General features: G+C 36.8%; 1 protein-coding gene across 1 annotated transcript in view; it reads left to right on the top strand.

Moving 5' to 3' along the window:
• Window positions 1–2100: 2100 nt before the first annotated feature.
• LOC124376372 (vicilin-like seed storage protein At2g18540) overlaps window positions 2101–18503 on the top strand; it is a gene marked incomplete at its 5' end in the record, with an annotated part of 40192 nt that continues 23789 nt past the window's right edge. Inside the window, 2 exons of the mRNA XM_046835425.1 lie at window positions 2101–2850; window positions 9403–9598. Coding sequence (XP_046691381.1) covers window positions 2101–2850; window positions 9403–9598 — 946 coding nt within the window. The remainder of the gene's footprint in view (window positions 2851–9402; window positions 9599–18503) is intronic.

Below are 18503 nucleotides of genomic sequence, written 5' to 3'. Positions count from 1 at the left end.
AGCGAAAACAATACTTACATGACATTTTTTGCTGCAATAATTTATACTCTAAATAGTCTTGAAAGCCATCAGTGTTTAACAAGAGAATGTTGGCATTTGCCCCTTTGCACCTGTTTCTTCTTTTTTACGGATTGACTTTCCTGCTTTTCAAAAGAATTCCGTCAGAAGGTACAGATGCTGCACTGATTGGAATCTATGACCAAGTGAAAGCATGAACAGATAATATTACATAACTATTAAATGGAATTATAATAAATGTATATTTGGTGTCACCCAGATGAGTAGCTGATCTTTTCTGTCTGGTTCCTCTCAAGGTTTCTTCCTCATTCCATTTCATGGAGATTTTCCCCCTACTTATAGTGAATCAGGCTGAAATTTTCTATTTGTAATTTATTTGATTCTGTAAAGCAGCTTTGGTACAGTGTCTATTGTTTAAAAACAAATAAAATGAAATGAAATATTAATATTGTATAATTTTTTAAATAACATTTTAGATTTTTTATATTATATTATAGATTAATATGAGTAAATTTTACATTCACCTGTTCCAAAATTTTACGAAAGCCCATTTCCACTGAATTAAAAAAAAAAAATTCAAGGTTATTGTGACTTTTTAATATCACAATTCAGACTTGAGTGATACAAACTCGCAAGTCTGACTTTAGTTTTAGAATTTTGAGATATGACCTTGCAATTGCGAGAAAAAAAGGCAAAATTGTGAGACATAAACTTGCAAATGGGAGTTATAAAGACAGAATTCTGGTTTATATCTTGTTTGCGACACTTTCTGGCAAAGCACCAAAGGAAACCGTGACATGTGATTGTTACAGAATGCGGGAGTTACCTTTATATTGAAAACAGAGCTTTGTATGCCATTTTCCCGATGACAAGGTTTGGCCGTATTAACTCTTTGGCTTGATAATCCTTTACAATTTGCGTATTTTATAATAGATATGGAAGCCTATTATGTGCTTTGCCATTAGGTGCTGATTACTTTATACCTCGCAATTGAGAGTATATTTCTTGCAATTTTGACTTTTTCTGACAATTCTGCCTTTTTTTTTCATATCTCACAATCCCGACTTTTTTCTCTCGCAATTTTGACTTCTTTCTAGGAATTGCATAAAACAAACTCACAAGTATTTGGATCATGAGCTTTTTCACAAATTTGTGCAGTAATTAAACCAAAAACATGGACATAGTAAAATTCTACAAAATTCTAAAATTCATGCATTCAATATTAAAAACTTAAAAAATATATATATTTTTTACTTGGCACTTGAGGTGTTGTTAATACAATGTGTAATAAAAGCTGTTGTAATAAATTAGAAATGAATGCACAATTAAAGCATTTTTCCCACATGTATACTAGTTTTTTTAGAACTTTGGACCCAGCTGAATATTGTGTGTATTTAGGAGTGGCACAGTGTAGAGCTCAGAGCTTTTAGGTTTCCTATTATAATGCTCTCCCAGTGTCCATCTGAGGTAAATTGTTGACTTTTAATTGCAGATTGGAAACAGACTGGCAGCTCATTCAGAATAAAAAAGTGTCTTTTGATGCAGTTTGCTGCTGAAGCTGACTGAATGTGAGAGTTTTACATATAAATAAATGGAATCTTGCATGTAGCTTTTTGGTCTGATCTAGCAATGAAAAGTGCCAAACTTTATTTGTTCACCTGACAGCCCCAATCACAATCACTGGCCGTCTCACAACAAGCCTTTTGTGTGATTTTGGAAGTAGGCAGCTGGAGCGCACCCACATAATTAATTGTGAAACCCCTTTTTGTCATTTACTGAGTGTGGCCCTTTGCTGTACGGTCACTCAGTTTCAGCTCAAGACAGTTTAGAAGATTCATTCTGCAGATAAAACAACTGCTGTTTCCCTACAAGTGAAATGAATACCTTGTTTTCACTGTTCTTTCAGCGCAAGAAAAAGCAGAAGGAAAGAAGTGTCACTTCAGCTTTGGTTAACGATGGGATTGTTGGACTGGTCACACTGGCAACTCCTCTGTCTCAGGAGAAACCGATGGCATTGAAAGGGGAGAAGAAGGAGAACAAGCAGAAAGCGGTGAAAGATTTAAAGGAAGAGAATAAGGATGAGAAGCAGAAGCCAGTGAAGGAGAAGAAGCAAAAGGTGGAGAAGGAAAAGGAGAAAGCAGTAAAGGAGGAGAAGCAGAAAGCAGTGAAGGGGGAGAAACAAAAAGCAGTAAAGGAGGAGAAGCAGAAAGCAATAAAGGAGGGGAATCAGAAAGCAGTGAAGGAGGAAAAACAGAAAGCAGTGAAGGAGGAGAAACAGAAAGTAGTGAAGGAGGAGAAACAGAAAGCAGTGAAGGAGGAGAAACAGAAAGCAGTGAAGGAGGGAAGCAGAAAGCAGTGAAGGAGGAGAAACAGAAAGCAGTGAAGGAGGAGAAACAGAAAGCAGTGAAGGAGGAGAAACAGAAAGCAGTGAAGGAGGGGAAGCAGAAAGCAGTGAAGGAGGAGAAGCAAAAGGTGGATAAGGAAAAGGAGAAAGCAGTAAAGGAGGAGAATCTGAAAGCAGTGAAGGAGGAGAAACAGAAATCAACGAAGAACGAGAAGCAGAAAACAGTGAAGGAGGAGAAGCAGAAAGCAGTAAAGGAGGAGAAACAGAAAGCAGTTAAGGAGGAGAAACAGAAATCAACGAAGAACGAGAAGCAGAAAGCAGTGAATGAAGAGAAGCAGAAAACAGTGAAGGAAGAGAAGCAGAAAGTGGTCAATGGTGAGAAGGTGGAAGAACAGGGGGAGCAGGAAAAACCTACCACAGTAAGGAAAAGGAAAAAACGGAAGGTCACCATTGCACCTGAGGCCATAACCTTCGAATCTACAGAGACGGTGAGTTTCCTCTCACCTTTAATTATCAAATTAAATGCACCTAATAACTTTTTAAAATTCCTTCCCCTTTGTCTGTTGTGTTACCTGTATCAACACTGTGCTTTAAGAAGAATATAAATTACTAAATCTGTCATAATGCTGTAAAATGCCATTTTAGATCAAACGTTTATATGAAATGAGGTCAAATCTTTAAAGGTGCAGTTTGTAATTTCTAGACATTTTTTTTTCCATTTATTCCATTAAATGTGCTAAAAGATTTGTTAGTGAAATATTCAAACTTGCTTCAATTCAGAGAGATATGCTATTGTCTTTCTGGCCCAGAAATTAGATTTGCTGCAAGCAAGCATAGTCGCTAATCTTTTTTTAATAAAAGAGCAAACATTGCTTTAGCAGATATGGTGGGGTTAGATTGTTAAGAGACAGTGTCTTGATTGCAGTACAGTTTGCTTCAGCTCTGAAAATCACAAACTGCATTTTTAAGACTTAAAATTAAAAACATTGATTGCTTGCAAATCATTTTGTACCTGTTACAGCTTTTTTAATCACTTCTACACGGTTATCCATCTACTCAAATGCTATACTTTATGTGTTTAAATTCACAAATGCATCATTGCAGTAGTTATGGCGACAGTTTAGGGTATTATTGCAAACAGAACCCAAAAGATTCATTCCTTTTAGATGAGGTCAAGGGTAAATGTTACATTTTTCTTTACATTTAGCTTGTATCTTCTGATAATGAAGCTCAGACTTAATTCCTTGAGGAAGGTACATCTTGGTGAAGTTGGCACTAAGCCTAGGTGACATGGGGAGTCTTATGCAGCAAGCCAACTTTACTAGACTTTTTATTTTCTCTGTCGCTACTACTGAATAATATGAACTTCTTCTTCTTCTTCTTCCGGCTGCTCCCATTAGGGGTCACCACAGCGGATCATCTGTCTCAATACCCCCTGTCCTCTACATCTGCCTCTTTCACCCCAACAACCTGCATGTCTTCCCTCACCACATCCATGAACCTCCTCCTTGGCCTTCCTCTTTTCCTCCCAGCATTCTCCTACCGAAATATACCCCATGTCCCTCCTCTGCACATGTCCAAACCATCTCAATCTCGCCTCCCTCACCTTGTCTCCAAAACGTCCTACATGCCCAACATCCTCCTTCTTATAAACCTGTTTCTAATCCTGTCCATCCTCATCACTCCCAACGAAAACCTCAACCTCTTCAGCTCTGCTACCTCCAGCTCCACCTCCTGTCTTTTAGTTCATGCCACTGTCTCAAAACCATACAAAAATTTAATATGAATATCTGTGAGAAGAATTACAGCAGGAGGTATTGTCAATGCACGATGCTGTTATAGAAAATAAATCAATACGTTGTGACTAATCAGATTTGAGATTTCAGCAGCACGTGGTAGATATTATTATTATCATCATAATCATCAGTCTTGAACTGCACCTGTAATATACTGCAATCATGTCTTTATCACAGATCTAGCAAATGGTCTGTCATTTCGTCCAAATTATGCAAAAAGCCATGCAGCTGCAGCTTTACAGGACAGAGCTATTAGATGTTTTTACGCAATGCGCAGGGTTGTAGTGAGAAAGGATCATCAATTTGCACTCTTATGAGACAAAGACTCTATTGCTTCAGTGTTTTCACTGACTGTCACATTGTACTGGGTATAGTAGCTGAAGTGGTGCGCTCTACTGTCTAGCATTGCAGTCCCAGTGTATAGAGACAGAGCCTGATGTAAATGATGCGTCCTGCTGTAGGGAGGTGATATCGCTATTGAGCGCGTCTACATCATCAGGAGCAAGTAATCCTCTCCCTGCTGCATTTAGCCCCGGGATTCTCTCCTGATTCCTACAAAACTCACGCGCAGCGGATTCTCATCAATCAAGCAACTTCCGGTAAAGCTTTTATAATTGACATTTGATTAGGCGGCGGATAGAGATGCGGATATAGTTAAGTTAAAGCCGGTTTGCATGCTACTATAAATATAAATAAAGACCATGTCCTTAATTTAGAAGAAAAAATAAACAGCCTGTCTATGACCAATATAGTGTCCGAGTTCGTATACTATTTAGTGCGCAAATATGCGGTTTAGGACGCAACCGCACGTCATACTCTTTGGATAATTGAAAGCGTGGATGCTTTGACATGCCAGTGACAGATTTAGAGGATGTGAGTGAAGCTACTGTATATTAGGAGGGCATTTGTGAAGGTGAACAGCCAGACTAAAGATATCATTCTTTAACCTCCCAGTTTTAAATGCGCGTTCATTCTCTCGCGGGAACGCGCCTGTGTTTTGCTGCATCACTGCATGTGCTCGGTTATGATGGCCATATTTTAGCGCAGTGTACACAGAGTGATGTGCAACATGATTTAGGATTAATGATGCCTCATTTTTGTTCAAAGCCATACAAATTCATATTAAATGGCCGTCGATTACCATTGTATTATTTACAGAAACACACACACACACACACACACACACACACACACTATAACCTTATTTTGTTCTGTGTCTGTAAATTTTGATTAATGGGAAATGATTTGCCTCAGACCAGGATTGACAGGATTGAATCGTCAAAACACTCGCCAGAAAACGACTCCGGATTGGTTAGGACGCTCAACATCTGGAGCTTATTTGCATACTGGAGAATTTCAGTAATAGAACAATGTTTCTATTACTACAAATACTGTGGATAATAAATAAATGTTTTTGTCTATCATAGATTATTTCAAATTCAAGTGGCAAATTAATTTACAGCAAAAAAAAAAAAGAATTGGAAGATTTGCAAATAAACCTTTCTCATTTCTGCTGTAGAAGAAGATTCCAGGAGGAACTGGCAAAAAAATATCCAAACAATAGAAAGTTGTTGCTACCAGAGAGGCGAGGCCATTGTGGCTCTTTACTTCCAGTATTATTAAATACCTGCGGTTCTGAGAATGCAGATGAAACCCTATGACAAACCTTATGTTAGCTTGTGATCCCAGGTAAATGATATATCAGGGAACTGGATCTTGTGAGAGAGTTCTCAACAAATCACGTTTAAGACAGACTTTGGCTCAGGCATTTCAGGATGACAAACCGAAATTACATTAATAAACTTTCAGACCTTGTTGTCAATCCATATATGATTCTCTGTCCATTATTTTTACCTTCCTAGGCCGATTATCAAATTACATGAATTGGTGAGACACTTGAATTTATTAATTTATATTGTGGAATTGACTGGGTAGATGTGTTTCCATCATAGTGTACTGACCCCAGCTTCCAGAAAAGCAAGACCATACAGTGCATATTGAGGACAGCTGAGAGGATGATAGGGGTCTCCATCCCCTCTATTCAGGACATCTTTAATACACGCTGTTTACGCAGAGCCTCTACCATTGTGAAGGATCCCTCTTACCCCTCCCACAATCTGTTCAGAACCCTGCCATCAGGCAAGAGGTTCCGATGCATCAGAACCTGGTCACTCTGACTGTGCACTCGCACTTTATTTAACTCTGTTCTTACATTACCTACATCCCAGCCTTATATCTATCACATCTACGCATATGTATCACACCTTAACTCCGCTATGTTTAATGTCTACTTTCTATTTATTTATGTTTAATGTCACTCTTGCTGTTCCACTCTGTATGCACTTTGGTCTGTAGTAACGGCATTTCTTTCTGTTGTATAGTGTGTATGTAATGGAAGAATGACAATAGAGCTTGAGTTGAGTTGAGTTGAGTTGAGTTGAGTTGAGTTGAGTTGAGTTGAGTTGAGCACATATACATATATTTTCTATGATATTGTCACATAAATTAAGTGGACACAGATTATTAATGCTGGTATGAAATTAATTAAGTGCAACACAGCCAAACAAATCTAATACAGTAAACCAAATCATAATCCAAGTACATGCATGTGCAACCAACGATCAAAAACCAGAACAAAAAAAACATTAGGGAAATGCAGGGAGAGTGTTACTAGTTAGCCTAAGGCTTCTTATATACTATGAGGTGTGATTACTCTCTCAGGTGTGTGATTAGTGAACAAGTGTAAGTGTATGTGATTAGTAATCAGGCAAATAGGAACGAGAAGAGTGTGTTTCTGGAAAGTGTCGTCTCAGGCAGCCATGTTTGTGGGGCCTGGTGTTTTAGGGAGCAGGATAATGGATTGTAGTCCATTAAGACTATGAAAACAACATGTGATCGATTGTAAAAAAGTAATAAAAATAAAGATCACATGTACATAAGTATTCACAGCCTTTGTTCAATACTTTGTTGAAGTACCTTTGGCATTAATTACAGCCTCAAGTCTTTTTATTATGATGCTACAAAAGCTTGCCACACCTATTTTTGGGCAGTTTCTCCCATTCTTCTTTGCAGAACCTCTCTAGCTCTATCCAAGATTGTCCTGTAGTCACTCCTTTGTTATCCTGGCTGTGTGTATAGGGTCGTTGTCCTGTTTGACTCTGTACATACAGGCCTGATTGGTGGAGTGCTGCAGAGATGGTTGTTCTTCTGGAAGGTTCCTCTCTCTTTTAGAGTAACTATCAAGTTCTTGGTCACCTTCCTGACTAAGGCCCTTCTCCCCCGTTCGCTCAGTTTGGCCAGGCAGCCCGCTCTAGTGGGCCACAGTGCTCATTGGGACGTTCAATGGTGTGTTAATATTTCTGTAACCTTCCCCAGATCTGTGCCTCGATACAATCTTGTCTCAGAGGTCTAAAGACATTTTCTTGGATTTAATGGGTTGGTTTGTGTTCTGACATGCACTGTTAACAGTAGGACCGAATATAAAAGAAGTGTGTCTTTCCAAATGATGTCAAATTAACTGAATTTACCACAGGTGTACTCTAATCAAGTTGTATAAACATCTCAAGGATGATCAGTAAAAACAGGATGCACCTGAGCTCAATTTTGAGTGTCATGGCAAAGGCTGTGAATACTTATGTATTATTATTATGTTTTATATATATATATATATATATATATATATATATATATATATATATATATATATATATATATATATATATGCTTTCAAACAAACTTCTTTCACATTGTCATTATGTGGTATTTGTTATAGAATTCTAAGAAAAATAATGAATTTCATCAATTGTACCATATGCAAAATGTGTTTAAGTGGTAACTCAGTGGTTAATTTGTATTAAGTTGGTCTTTGATTGGAAGATCATGAATTCAAATCTCAGGACTACCACGCTGCCACTTCGGTGTTACTGAGCAAGGCCTGTAATAAACAACTGCTCCATTGTATTGGAAAATAAATACAAGTAAGCCACTTTGGATAAAGATGTCTGTCCAGTGCCATTATTGTAAATCTAAATGCAGTTTGTTATGTTACAGTGAAATAGCATTGAACAAAGGCTTGTGTCAGAAAGCATGAAAATGCAGCTTTACCTCAGACTGTTGCAAAGTTGTGACATTGGAGACTTTAATAAAATTTTGAATGAATGTAAACTAGAAAAAAAAACTTCCCATATGAATCTTTTGATTGTTTGCTTTTAAGAAGGCTTTCAAATTATTACCTGTTTAATGTAATTAAGGAAATAAATTATATTAATTATCTAACAATAAATTATGTAACCCTTTATGCCAAACTACTTTGTAACCCACATTTTGAAAGCTACACTGTCAATCAGTTTTAGAGAAGGTACAGCAGAGAGCCTTGGTAGGTAAGTCTACAGTACCCTTTTCAGTGCTTGCCATGTTTAATTTATTTGTAGGCGTTACATAAAAGAAAAAAGAGTTCCTCACATCCTTCCACTTTCCCTGCTAATGGAAATATTACAGTCAACTCCAGAATTATTGGCGCCTTTCAACAAAATGGGTATTGCATGTAATGAAGCGTCTTTTGAGTCTGGGCACTATATAAGGTTTTTTTTATTTGTTTCTTATATAGTGCAATTTAGTGCAAAACATTTTGTAAAATTATTGGCACCCCACCATCAATAGGCAATGGGCAAAGCCACCAAATATTTATTCATGTATGTTTATATGTTTGCTGGCAGTATTTTAAGTTAGTTTAATTAAAAATTTGAGTGGTTCTCTGATTGTTTGAGTGGGATATTTGTGTTGTTTTTGCAATAGTTTTCTTTGGCTACTGACAAATGAGACTTCATAATAACGGAAATAAACACAGTATTTAGTTGCATGTACAGGATTTATGCTGCACACAGTGATAAAAGATGATACTCTGTAAACGAGCCACATATTTAGCTCAAGGTTTTTTTTTTGTTTTTTATTTATTTAATTTTTTTTATTTATTTTATTTAACATTATAACTGCTTTATAAGTAAGATGCTTCAGCTTGCTTTTTGCTGACTCAGCTCACGTAGCCCACAGTTAGCTGGCAGAACACCGTCAGTGTGCTTTGGCATTAACTCTACAAGTCTCTGGAAAAGTACTGAAATGAATATCATTCTTTCTATACGTATTTCCCATTATGCCTTGCAGGCAATGGTGGAGAATGTTGTGTTGGCAAAAAAGGTACAAAAAACATGGATAACAGCAAGTCTTATATCTTATAACCTTTTGCAGGCAATGTCTGTGACTCCTCGTCCACGTCTCCGGGAGAGGTCTGCATCTGAGGAAAGTAGAAGCGAGCTGTGGTCTTCAACCTTTCCTGGAGACACATTGCCCTGGAATCTGGCCAAACACCAGCGTGTCAAACGTTCTAAATCAGCATCCGGAGATGTTCTGGACCCAGCTGAGAGGGCAGTCATCCGCATCGCAGGTATGATTGGGATGGAGTCAGAGAATTACTTCCTCTGTTGCAGTACAGTGAAACACACCACAATGTTTTTCAAACAATTATTCATATATATTTCATATAATATATATATTATTTATATATATATTCATATACATTATATTTATTCATAGTGAATCAAATGCATTTGTGTTGTTTTTGGATGTCAAAAGTAGTGAAGTGGTTCTGTGTTTATTGGTATCCCTCAAGGCTGTATACTATTCCCATTATTTTTTTTCTTGCATACACAGATGATGAGAGGCCAGTAGATTTAGAGACACTGTCCTCAAAATAGTACAAAACATATCTCAAAACATTCCATTTGAGAGAAATGTGCTATTACTTTTCTCACCTAAGTTAATGGCCCATGTCATGTGCACTTTAACCACAAAATAGAGTGAAATCACAAAACTACTGCAACATAGACATGTGAGGGATTAAAACATTCACATGAGGATACTTGCTTGATGTGTATCATATTGACATCATATGACATCACCAAATATCTGTAGACCACAAAAAAGTAAGATCAAAGTAGTTCTGAAACACTGACATATGACATATCATGTCATGTCATGTCATGTCTGTCATGTCAACCTGAAAAATTAACATACTATTTCATGTGGGTTGGATAATAATATGTAGTTGGCTATTTTGATAAGACTTTCTACTAGATTTTAAAACATGGCTTTGGGGATTTACAAATGTAAAATGGACTAAAAGAAACATTCAACGTGCGTCATCTTAAGTATTTTGGTTGAATATATTCAAAATGTTTGGAGTAAAAAGTGTGGAAGTCTTTCTTTTCTTTGGGAAATACTTGAAACAAGTACAAATCAAGTATTATTTACAATAGCTTTTCATGATACACTGCCTGGTGGTACAAAACAATTTCTTATTTCTCTCTTTTCTCACACAATGCTCATATGATTTAGTATTTAACTTGTGCTGGGTAAGCATACTCAGTATTTTGTATGCACAGCACACTCCATGGTGGGTGTGTGTATGTGTGTGTTTGTGTGTTTACTGAGAAAATTGTCTTTGGTGTAGTGCCCAGCCAGTGTTTGCCTACTGAGTTGCCATTCCATGACTGCTTCTATTTTTTCATTTTCTTGCAGAGTTATAAAACTGCCTTACATTATCTCTGCATGTTATCAAGTATAAGATAATGAAATTTCAAAGGTCCTGCTGGAGAATCATGACTATAATTATTGTTTATGAGTAAAATGTTTACTGACTTTATTAAAGGTAAAATATATACTTCAATTATCTCTAAACACAATTCTAGGCACAATTGCTTGGGAATAAATAAAACAATAAAACACTGGTAACATTTCACTGCACCATTCCATTACTAATAATTGTCTGATACCAGATATGTAAACACTATTTGCACAACAGTTTGTTGACACCTGACCATAAGATTGCTATGACTTCTTTGTGAACATCTTATTTCATATTTAGTCCCCATTTTCTATAATATTTAACCTTCACTCTAGTTTCAAGTTAAGGGAGTTTCTAGTTTCTGGATTTTGAAGTGTACTTATGCTCATTCAACCACAAGTGTGAGGTCAGAGCTTTGTTGCAGGCCACTCAAAATACCCCACTCCACTAGTTGAAGTGCAGGGAAAATGTATTTCTTTATTATCCAAAGACATCCTATACAGTTACGTGGCTTCATCTTTGTGGGAACAATTTGTGGAAAAACTATATATGAATGGCAAAGTCAGGTGTCCCAGTTCATTTGTTAATATGGTGTATATACTAGTATGCCAAGTAATTACCATATAACTATACTATGTAATGGGGATATTGTTTAGAAACACTTAGAAATACATAGAAAAGTCTATGTATAATTTAAAGTGAGAAAACCACTCTCTACAAACATGCATTTTACATTTTGCGTTATGAAAGTGCTGGTTAGTGGCATATTTTCTTGAAGTTCATTTACCTGCTGTGTGTGTGTGTGTGTGTGTGTGTTTACGGACTGAAATAATATTTGTGCTCTAGACCACAATCTGTTGAAGTCTGTTGGATTGTGTTTTTCTTTTTAAGACACTTTATTGATGACAGGGTGCTCCACAACTCACAGATATGAAAATAAATGTCTTCATAGTTATTTAATAATTTAAGAAAACAAGCATTTTTTAAGTTTTTCAGGTTTTGATCAAAGTCAGACAATATACTTTTTTTAATTGTGTTTTTAATTAAAAATATAAAAATCAAGATCCATGCTTATACCATTACTGTTTATACAAGCAATATCTGGAGGAGAAAAAACTATATTATACTTATTTTTATTTTATTTGAATGTGTTTGAGCAACCACAATTTCCTAAAGTGCATTTAATGCATTCATATTTATAGTCACTGACTGTGTTAATATAATTTAACTGTATGTAATTAATGAAATATATTTTAAATACACTGATTTCATGTTTAAAATAGACCCAGGCTATATATCAGAATTACAGCATGCCAGTAGACCTAGAGTAATTTTTTATTTGCACATAGTGCCTCATCTGGCTTTATCTTTACGTGGAACTGTCACAAGATATCAATATTTTAAGGCATTTCTGTGTCTTCCTGTGCCATCACTGACAGCACAGCAAAGAGTATTTATTATCAACTGAAGTTGGCAGCAACATTTAAAAGCACTCACTAAAAATATTTAAAAACATTAAAAGGGAGGTACTTTCTAATTTATTTTGTGCTGTTACAGACAAGCACTGAGTGACTTCAGCACCTCCTCCATAGGTCTGGTGCCAGGTAAAACAAGCAGTGAAATGTTTCCTGTTGCTTGGCATGATTGGATTATATTGTTCTGTTTTATCTTGTATTTACTTATGTATCTTTATAACAAGTTATAATACTTGTTTATAAATGTGAAATAGTATTCTGGTCAGAATTATGGCCCTGGACTATATTTCCCATTAGCCACAGCACCTCCATGTTCCAAGTCATATGTTACACTAAACAATAACCCCTGTTCACTGTCACTGCTGAATAGCACCCGTGTAGAGTCTCACCTTTCATAGCATTTAGTGTCTCATGCTTGCTGTTGTTTCATGGTCTGTGGCAAGTTATTTTTGTACTAAAACATTTTAAGAACATCTGCCCTTGCATCTGCTCTCTGCTCTTTACATGCCAATTCTTGGTAAAACAAAGTATATAACATCATGTTATATAATTGAAAATGAAACAATGTAGATTTCAAATTAATTAGATCAATGCAAGTGTGTAAGTGTCATCAAAACACATCTACAGCTCCTGTCAATAGTTTGGAAACACCTATGCTTTTATTCTTTTTAAGACGACAATGTTTCTTTTATTTATATGCAACAAACCAGGTAAAAAGCAAATAATTGCAAAAGAATTGAACAGTGAATGATGTCCAAATTTGACATTTGTTTTAAAAGAAGAACTTAAGACAGAGAACAGGAGAGAAGATGTTAGCAGACTGCCTCACACTCACAGTCAAACATGAAGGTGAAGGCTTAATGGTTTAGAGTTGTTTTGGAGCAGGGCAGGTTGGAGACTAATTTCAGGTGAAAGAAATACTGAATCTTCACGACTTTCATTCCATACTTCAACACCATGCAATTCAGTTTGGACTGCAGCTAATTGGAACCAGCTTTACTATAAAACAAAAAAATTACCAGTAAATATGAGCAAACAGTGTTATCTATCATGGAACGGCTTATCCAGTCATTGCACCTAAATCATATTAAACTACTCTGGGAAGAACTGGATCATGAGGTCAGAAAGAAATCTTCACCTAGTGAAGAACGTCTCTAGGTTACATATGTAACCCTTGTTCCCTGAAGAAATGAAACGCTGCATCAACAATGCTTTGGGAACTTCTGCATGACCAAGCTTTGAACCACGTGTGTAATCAGACCGATGGAAAAGCGCAACGTCACCAGCGGGGTGACGTCATGACCAGGAAGCTATAAAAGCACATGCAGTGGAGACGCAGCATCTAGTTCCCTTGGGAAACTAGGGTTACATACGTGACCTAGAGATGTTCCCCTTCAGGAACTCGAGCTGCGTCAGCAATGCTTTGGGAACGAATGCACAATACCACGAGACTGACCAGTCCCTCTGACCTCGAAAAGTGTGGGGAGACCAGACGTTACACGACAACATGGAGCCCCTAAACACGGGGCCCTGTGACAGGAACCTGGTTTCTTTCCACATGTCTAAGGCCTGAAAGGCTCACCATGTGATCTTAATTGTGTGGAGTGGGTTGCTCTTCCAGTGCACCACTGCAGGGGTCTTATGTATAGGATGACCACATTGGATGCAGCTGCCTTTAGACCCATCAGTCTTTGGAACTGCTTTACAGTGAGTGACTGGGCCTTCTCTCACTCTCTTGACGGCCGTGAGGATAGACTCGACTCGAGCAGGAGACAACTGTGCCTGCATAGTGGTGGAATCCCCCAATTCCTTCATCAGGACGCCAAGTGCTCTGATGGAGCTAATATCAACCAATTATTTAGTATGCAGATGCCCCGGAGTCTCAGAGGAGCTAGAGCCACATCAACACTCTTTGTGAAGGTGCGGGGTAAAAGTGCGAGGCCAAACTAAAGTACCTGATATTGTAAGCTTCGGCCCCAAAAGCAAACCTCGTGAAGGAAAGATGGTTATGTGGAAATACGTGTCTTTCAGATCTATTGTGACAAACCTCTGAACCTCAGAACTGATTTAAGACACGACTTGTTTCAGCGTAAGCATCCTGAACCTGAGCATTATTAGTAAGCGGTTCAGCTGACGCAGATTTAAATGGGACGCAGCTGCTTATCCTTCTCGGGAGCTATGAAGTACTGGCTGTAGAACCTGGACTCTCTGTTAGGGGGAGGGACCACCTCGATGGCCTACTTCCTTAGGAGAGTTTTTACTTTGTGTTCCATAACCAGAGCCTGCACAGGCCCCTCCAGAGTTACATACTTTAAGGAGCTCCTTGTACTGGACTGGTTGTTGAGGCATGTCCACGGGTTTGTCCATTATGGAGCGCCACACCCTCCCCACAGGGGGAAGAAATCGCCAAATAGCGTCTTCTGAACCCTGGGAAAAGGTGCTGGATCTGGCAGGTGAGGAAGGAGAAAGGGACAAGTTCATTTCCATTCTCTCTGCCAGGTCCATTTGCAAACCCCATGACCTCAAATGCCAGGTCACTTTGATAGTGGCCTCTTTAATAGCAGCTAATTAAATCAGTAACGTTAATGCGGAGGGAATGAAGAGGAACTCTGGGATAAAATGGTTCAGACAGATTTTCCTTTATTCGAAATAAAACCATTATTCATAGTGTCATGTGGAGTTGACTTTAGGGTTCATGCCTTAATGATTCATGAAAGTTTTCTGTATATTTATATCTGAAAGTATTTATTTATTTTTCTTGTTCTGCTTGAACTTTTAATCTTTGTATTTATCTTGCTTTTTTGTGAGTCTGTGATTGTGGTTTAAATGTTGTAGTTGTGTTATTGATGGAAATGATTTCAAATATAGTCACAGATCACAGCACGGTTTTGTTCTGTTTGCTCAGTAGCTACAGATTTCATTTTGTTTTTTGATATTAATCTGTTACTTTACGTCACCACAGGGGGTCAGTAGTTTAAACAACTGATTCAATGAGCAGAAATGTTTAAAAACTCAATGCTTCTTGGCTTTTGCAGTAGCTGCTTTTTCAAGCTGCTCACACAAGGGCTTTTAAGTCATTTTACCCTTTAAAGTCATTTTTGCCAAGAGCATGTATTTATAAACTTGAGCAACATATGGAAAAAAAGTTTTGGAATGCTTTATTTTTCTAGCCATAAGTTTCTCCAAACTGTTTCCACCAAGCTCTAAGGCACACAATAAAATAGGATGTTTTTGGATGCATTAGGATAATATTTTCCCTTCACATGAACTAGGAGACCTAAACCTGTCCCAGCCTGTCAGTGCTCCAGTGCATAAAGCCAGCTCCATGAAAATATAGTGTACATGGTTTGGAGTGGAGATCTTGAGTGGCCTGTTATGAAGATCGGACCTCAACACCTACTGAACACTAACTGCACCCCAGGCTTCATCACCTTACGTCAATGCCTGATTTATAGTACTAACACCTTTGTGGCTGAATGAACACAAATTTCCACCAGCACACAATAAAATCTAGTGAAACATCTTCCTAGAAGAGTGGAGGTTATTATATCAGCAAATGGGGACTAAATGTAAATGTGGAATGTGACATTGTTAAATCCTTATACCCTTTAAAGTCATGTTTACCTAGAGTATGTTTTTGGGTAATGTTTGAAGTAGTGTAACTTATAAAGTTTGATTTATTGCTGAGATTTAACTGCTCGTTATAATGAAAAACTTTTGCAGTTTTAAAGTTTTTTAAGCCCTTTCTCATTAGACAATATAAACAACTTCTTAGACTATCACCAGACCTTGAAAAGTGTGTAAATTCTGTACTGCACAACCTTTCTACATGTCATTTTTTTATAATGGCTTTCAGTTTAAGTATATTTTGTTATAGCGTGCCTTTCTTAGACTCATAAAGAATATGTAAATATATGAATCCATGTGATATGTAACTATTTAAAACAAAGAATGATATAGAAATAAAATAGTTAAGGCCAAAGATTAACTTCATTATAATTCAATTGCAGCTGCATACCAATATTTATAGCCTACAGTAATAGAGATAAGCCTTCTAGTGTTCAAAGTGCTTTTGTAGAACTCCACCCCTTAGTTGTTTTTTTATTGTTGTATTGCTTGACCTTTAATGAAAAAAAAAACAAACGTATTTTGTTAAATTGCATCAATACAAAATTCTATTTTGTAGCAATATTGAGTATAGTAACAATTTAGCATATAAAACCAGCTATTATATTGAATTTGGCATACTATGTCAGTTTTCCGAAGTCGACTTTTCCAACGCTACTGGAAAAACATCTCTCATCAGTCTGCACTGAAGGAAAAGTAAGGCTGCTGGCTCATAGCTAAAATGCTGAGCAGGTCATTTTCAGCAGACTCTATACATCCTGAGCGGCTGAACATTGCACCATGCACAATTAAGTCTGTTTTTGGATTGAGCCAAAAGCAGTTTGAACTGAATTTTGACTGATTAATAGCTTACAAATGGCTGTTTTTACTCTACACTTGGCAAGAATTCTACAAAATGCTGGAACAAACACATATACCAGGCATAATTAAGCTGTTTATAGGAGTGTTCAATTATATCTAAGAAAGCTGCCACATGGACATGCTGGATTGTTCTGGATTTTTCCAGAAGTATAAAATCCACTCTGAAATACAGTTGCTAAACCAACAGTATGTATATGTTTATCCCCTGATAAAATCATTGATCCCATTGGGTGACAATAACATTTCTAGCAATTCTCTAGCAACCTGCATTATTGTTATATTGTAACTATCCCCCGATATCGATATATAAAATCGATAATATTACACAGTATTATACTATTATTTAAAGGTTTTAAAGGTGATTTGAGATGCATTGCCTGTCAAAAGTTTGGAAACACCCAGTCTTTTATTGACTTAGTATCTCTTTTAAGAAGCGTGCAAGTGCCTTTGGTTTATATGCAACAAAAAAAGGTAAAAGAAAATACACACAAACATTGGACAGGGAATGACTGGAAGAACGTTCTGTGGACAGATGAGAAACAAGCTGTCTGGATGCCAACAGTGTAAATTTCATCTGTACATTTATATATTTGTTTGTAAATCTTCATAATGTCTCAAAACCATAAAACACTAGGTGTTCACAAAGCTTTGACAGGCACTTTATTAGTAAATTGAGTATTGAAAAGTTTGTGCACAGGAATGTTTCTCCCACTCAAACCTGCTTCCAAAGGAATTCCTAATTCCATTTACTCCTGCTGACACTCTTGATTAATCCCACAGAAGGTTTTTCAATCTTTCCTTCTTTCATATAAAGTTTGGCCATTCCCCTGCATTCCAGCAAGAAGTTTACTCAATTCCTGCTGCTCCCACAACAAAATTTTGCTTTTACAAAATATTTGATCAATCCCACCAATATCTCAAATTCAAATTTCATTTACAGAATTTAGCAGACACACTTATTAAAAACAAGCATGCTAGCATCTTCTCTATATCTTACACAAGTTCTCCTGTTAGAGCCAGAAATGTCAAATATAGACTCATCTGTCCACAGAGGTTTCTTCATTCATTCACTGTCCAATTCTTGTGTGCTTTTGCCTTTGACCTAGTTTGTTGCATATAAACAAAAAGAACATGCATGTGTCTCAAAAACCATATAAGACTGGGTGTATCCACAATATTGTCACGCTCATGTATACATATACCATACCATAACCATACATTGTGCGATGTGGGCGGTGAAAGTCTTTACAACTGGTCTGTGACATAAAATGAAATTGAAATATAAAGATTGAAAATAAATAAATTAAAGAATAAAAATGTAATTATAAAACAGAATTTATTAAATAATACAATTAAATATCAGTGCAGTGAAATAAATAAATGAATTTACAATAAAATAGAAATAAAATCTTATATGCAGTATACATATGTAATATATTCAGTTCCTGTTCAAACCTTTAACACTCTTTCCTATTTCTATTGGGAGCTATTATTATGGTATGAACCTGCTTATGGTGTTTTATAAATAACTTAGCTGACTCTCACTTTCAGTAACTGCTGGAAAAAAAAATGGCCAGGGTAATGGTAGTTCCCAAGCCTATTCTGGTAATGCTGGGAGTGAGGCAGAAATACTGTACACCCTGGATAAGATTTTAATCACAGGGTACCATGCACACACATTCATATAATCATTCATACCCAGAGGCAATTTATCTTAGCTAGTAAACTTACTGGAATGTTTTGGGAGGTGGGATGAAACTAGA

This window comes from Silurus meridionalis, chromosome 22, assembly GCF_014805685.1.
Source record: "Silurus meridionalis isolate SWU-2019-XX chromosome 22, ASM1480568v1, whole genome shotgun sequence".
Taxonomy (NCBI): Eukaryota; Metazoa; Chordata; class Actinopteri; order Siluriformes; family Siluridae; genus Silurus; species Silurus meridionalis.
The sequence above is the reverse complement of the archived record's forward strand: the minus strand, read 5'-3'. Positions and strand labels throughout refer to the sequence as shown.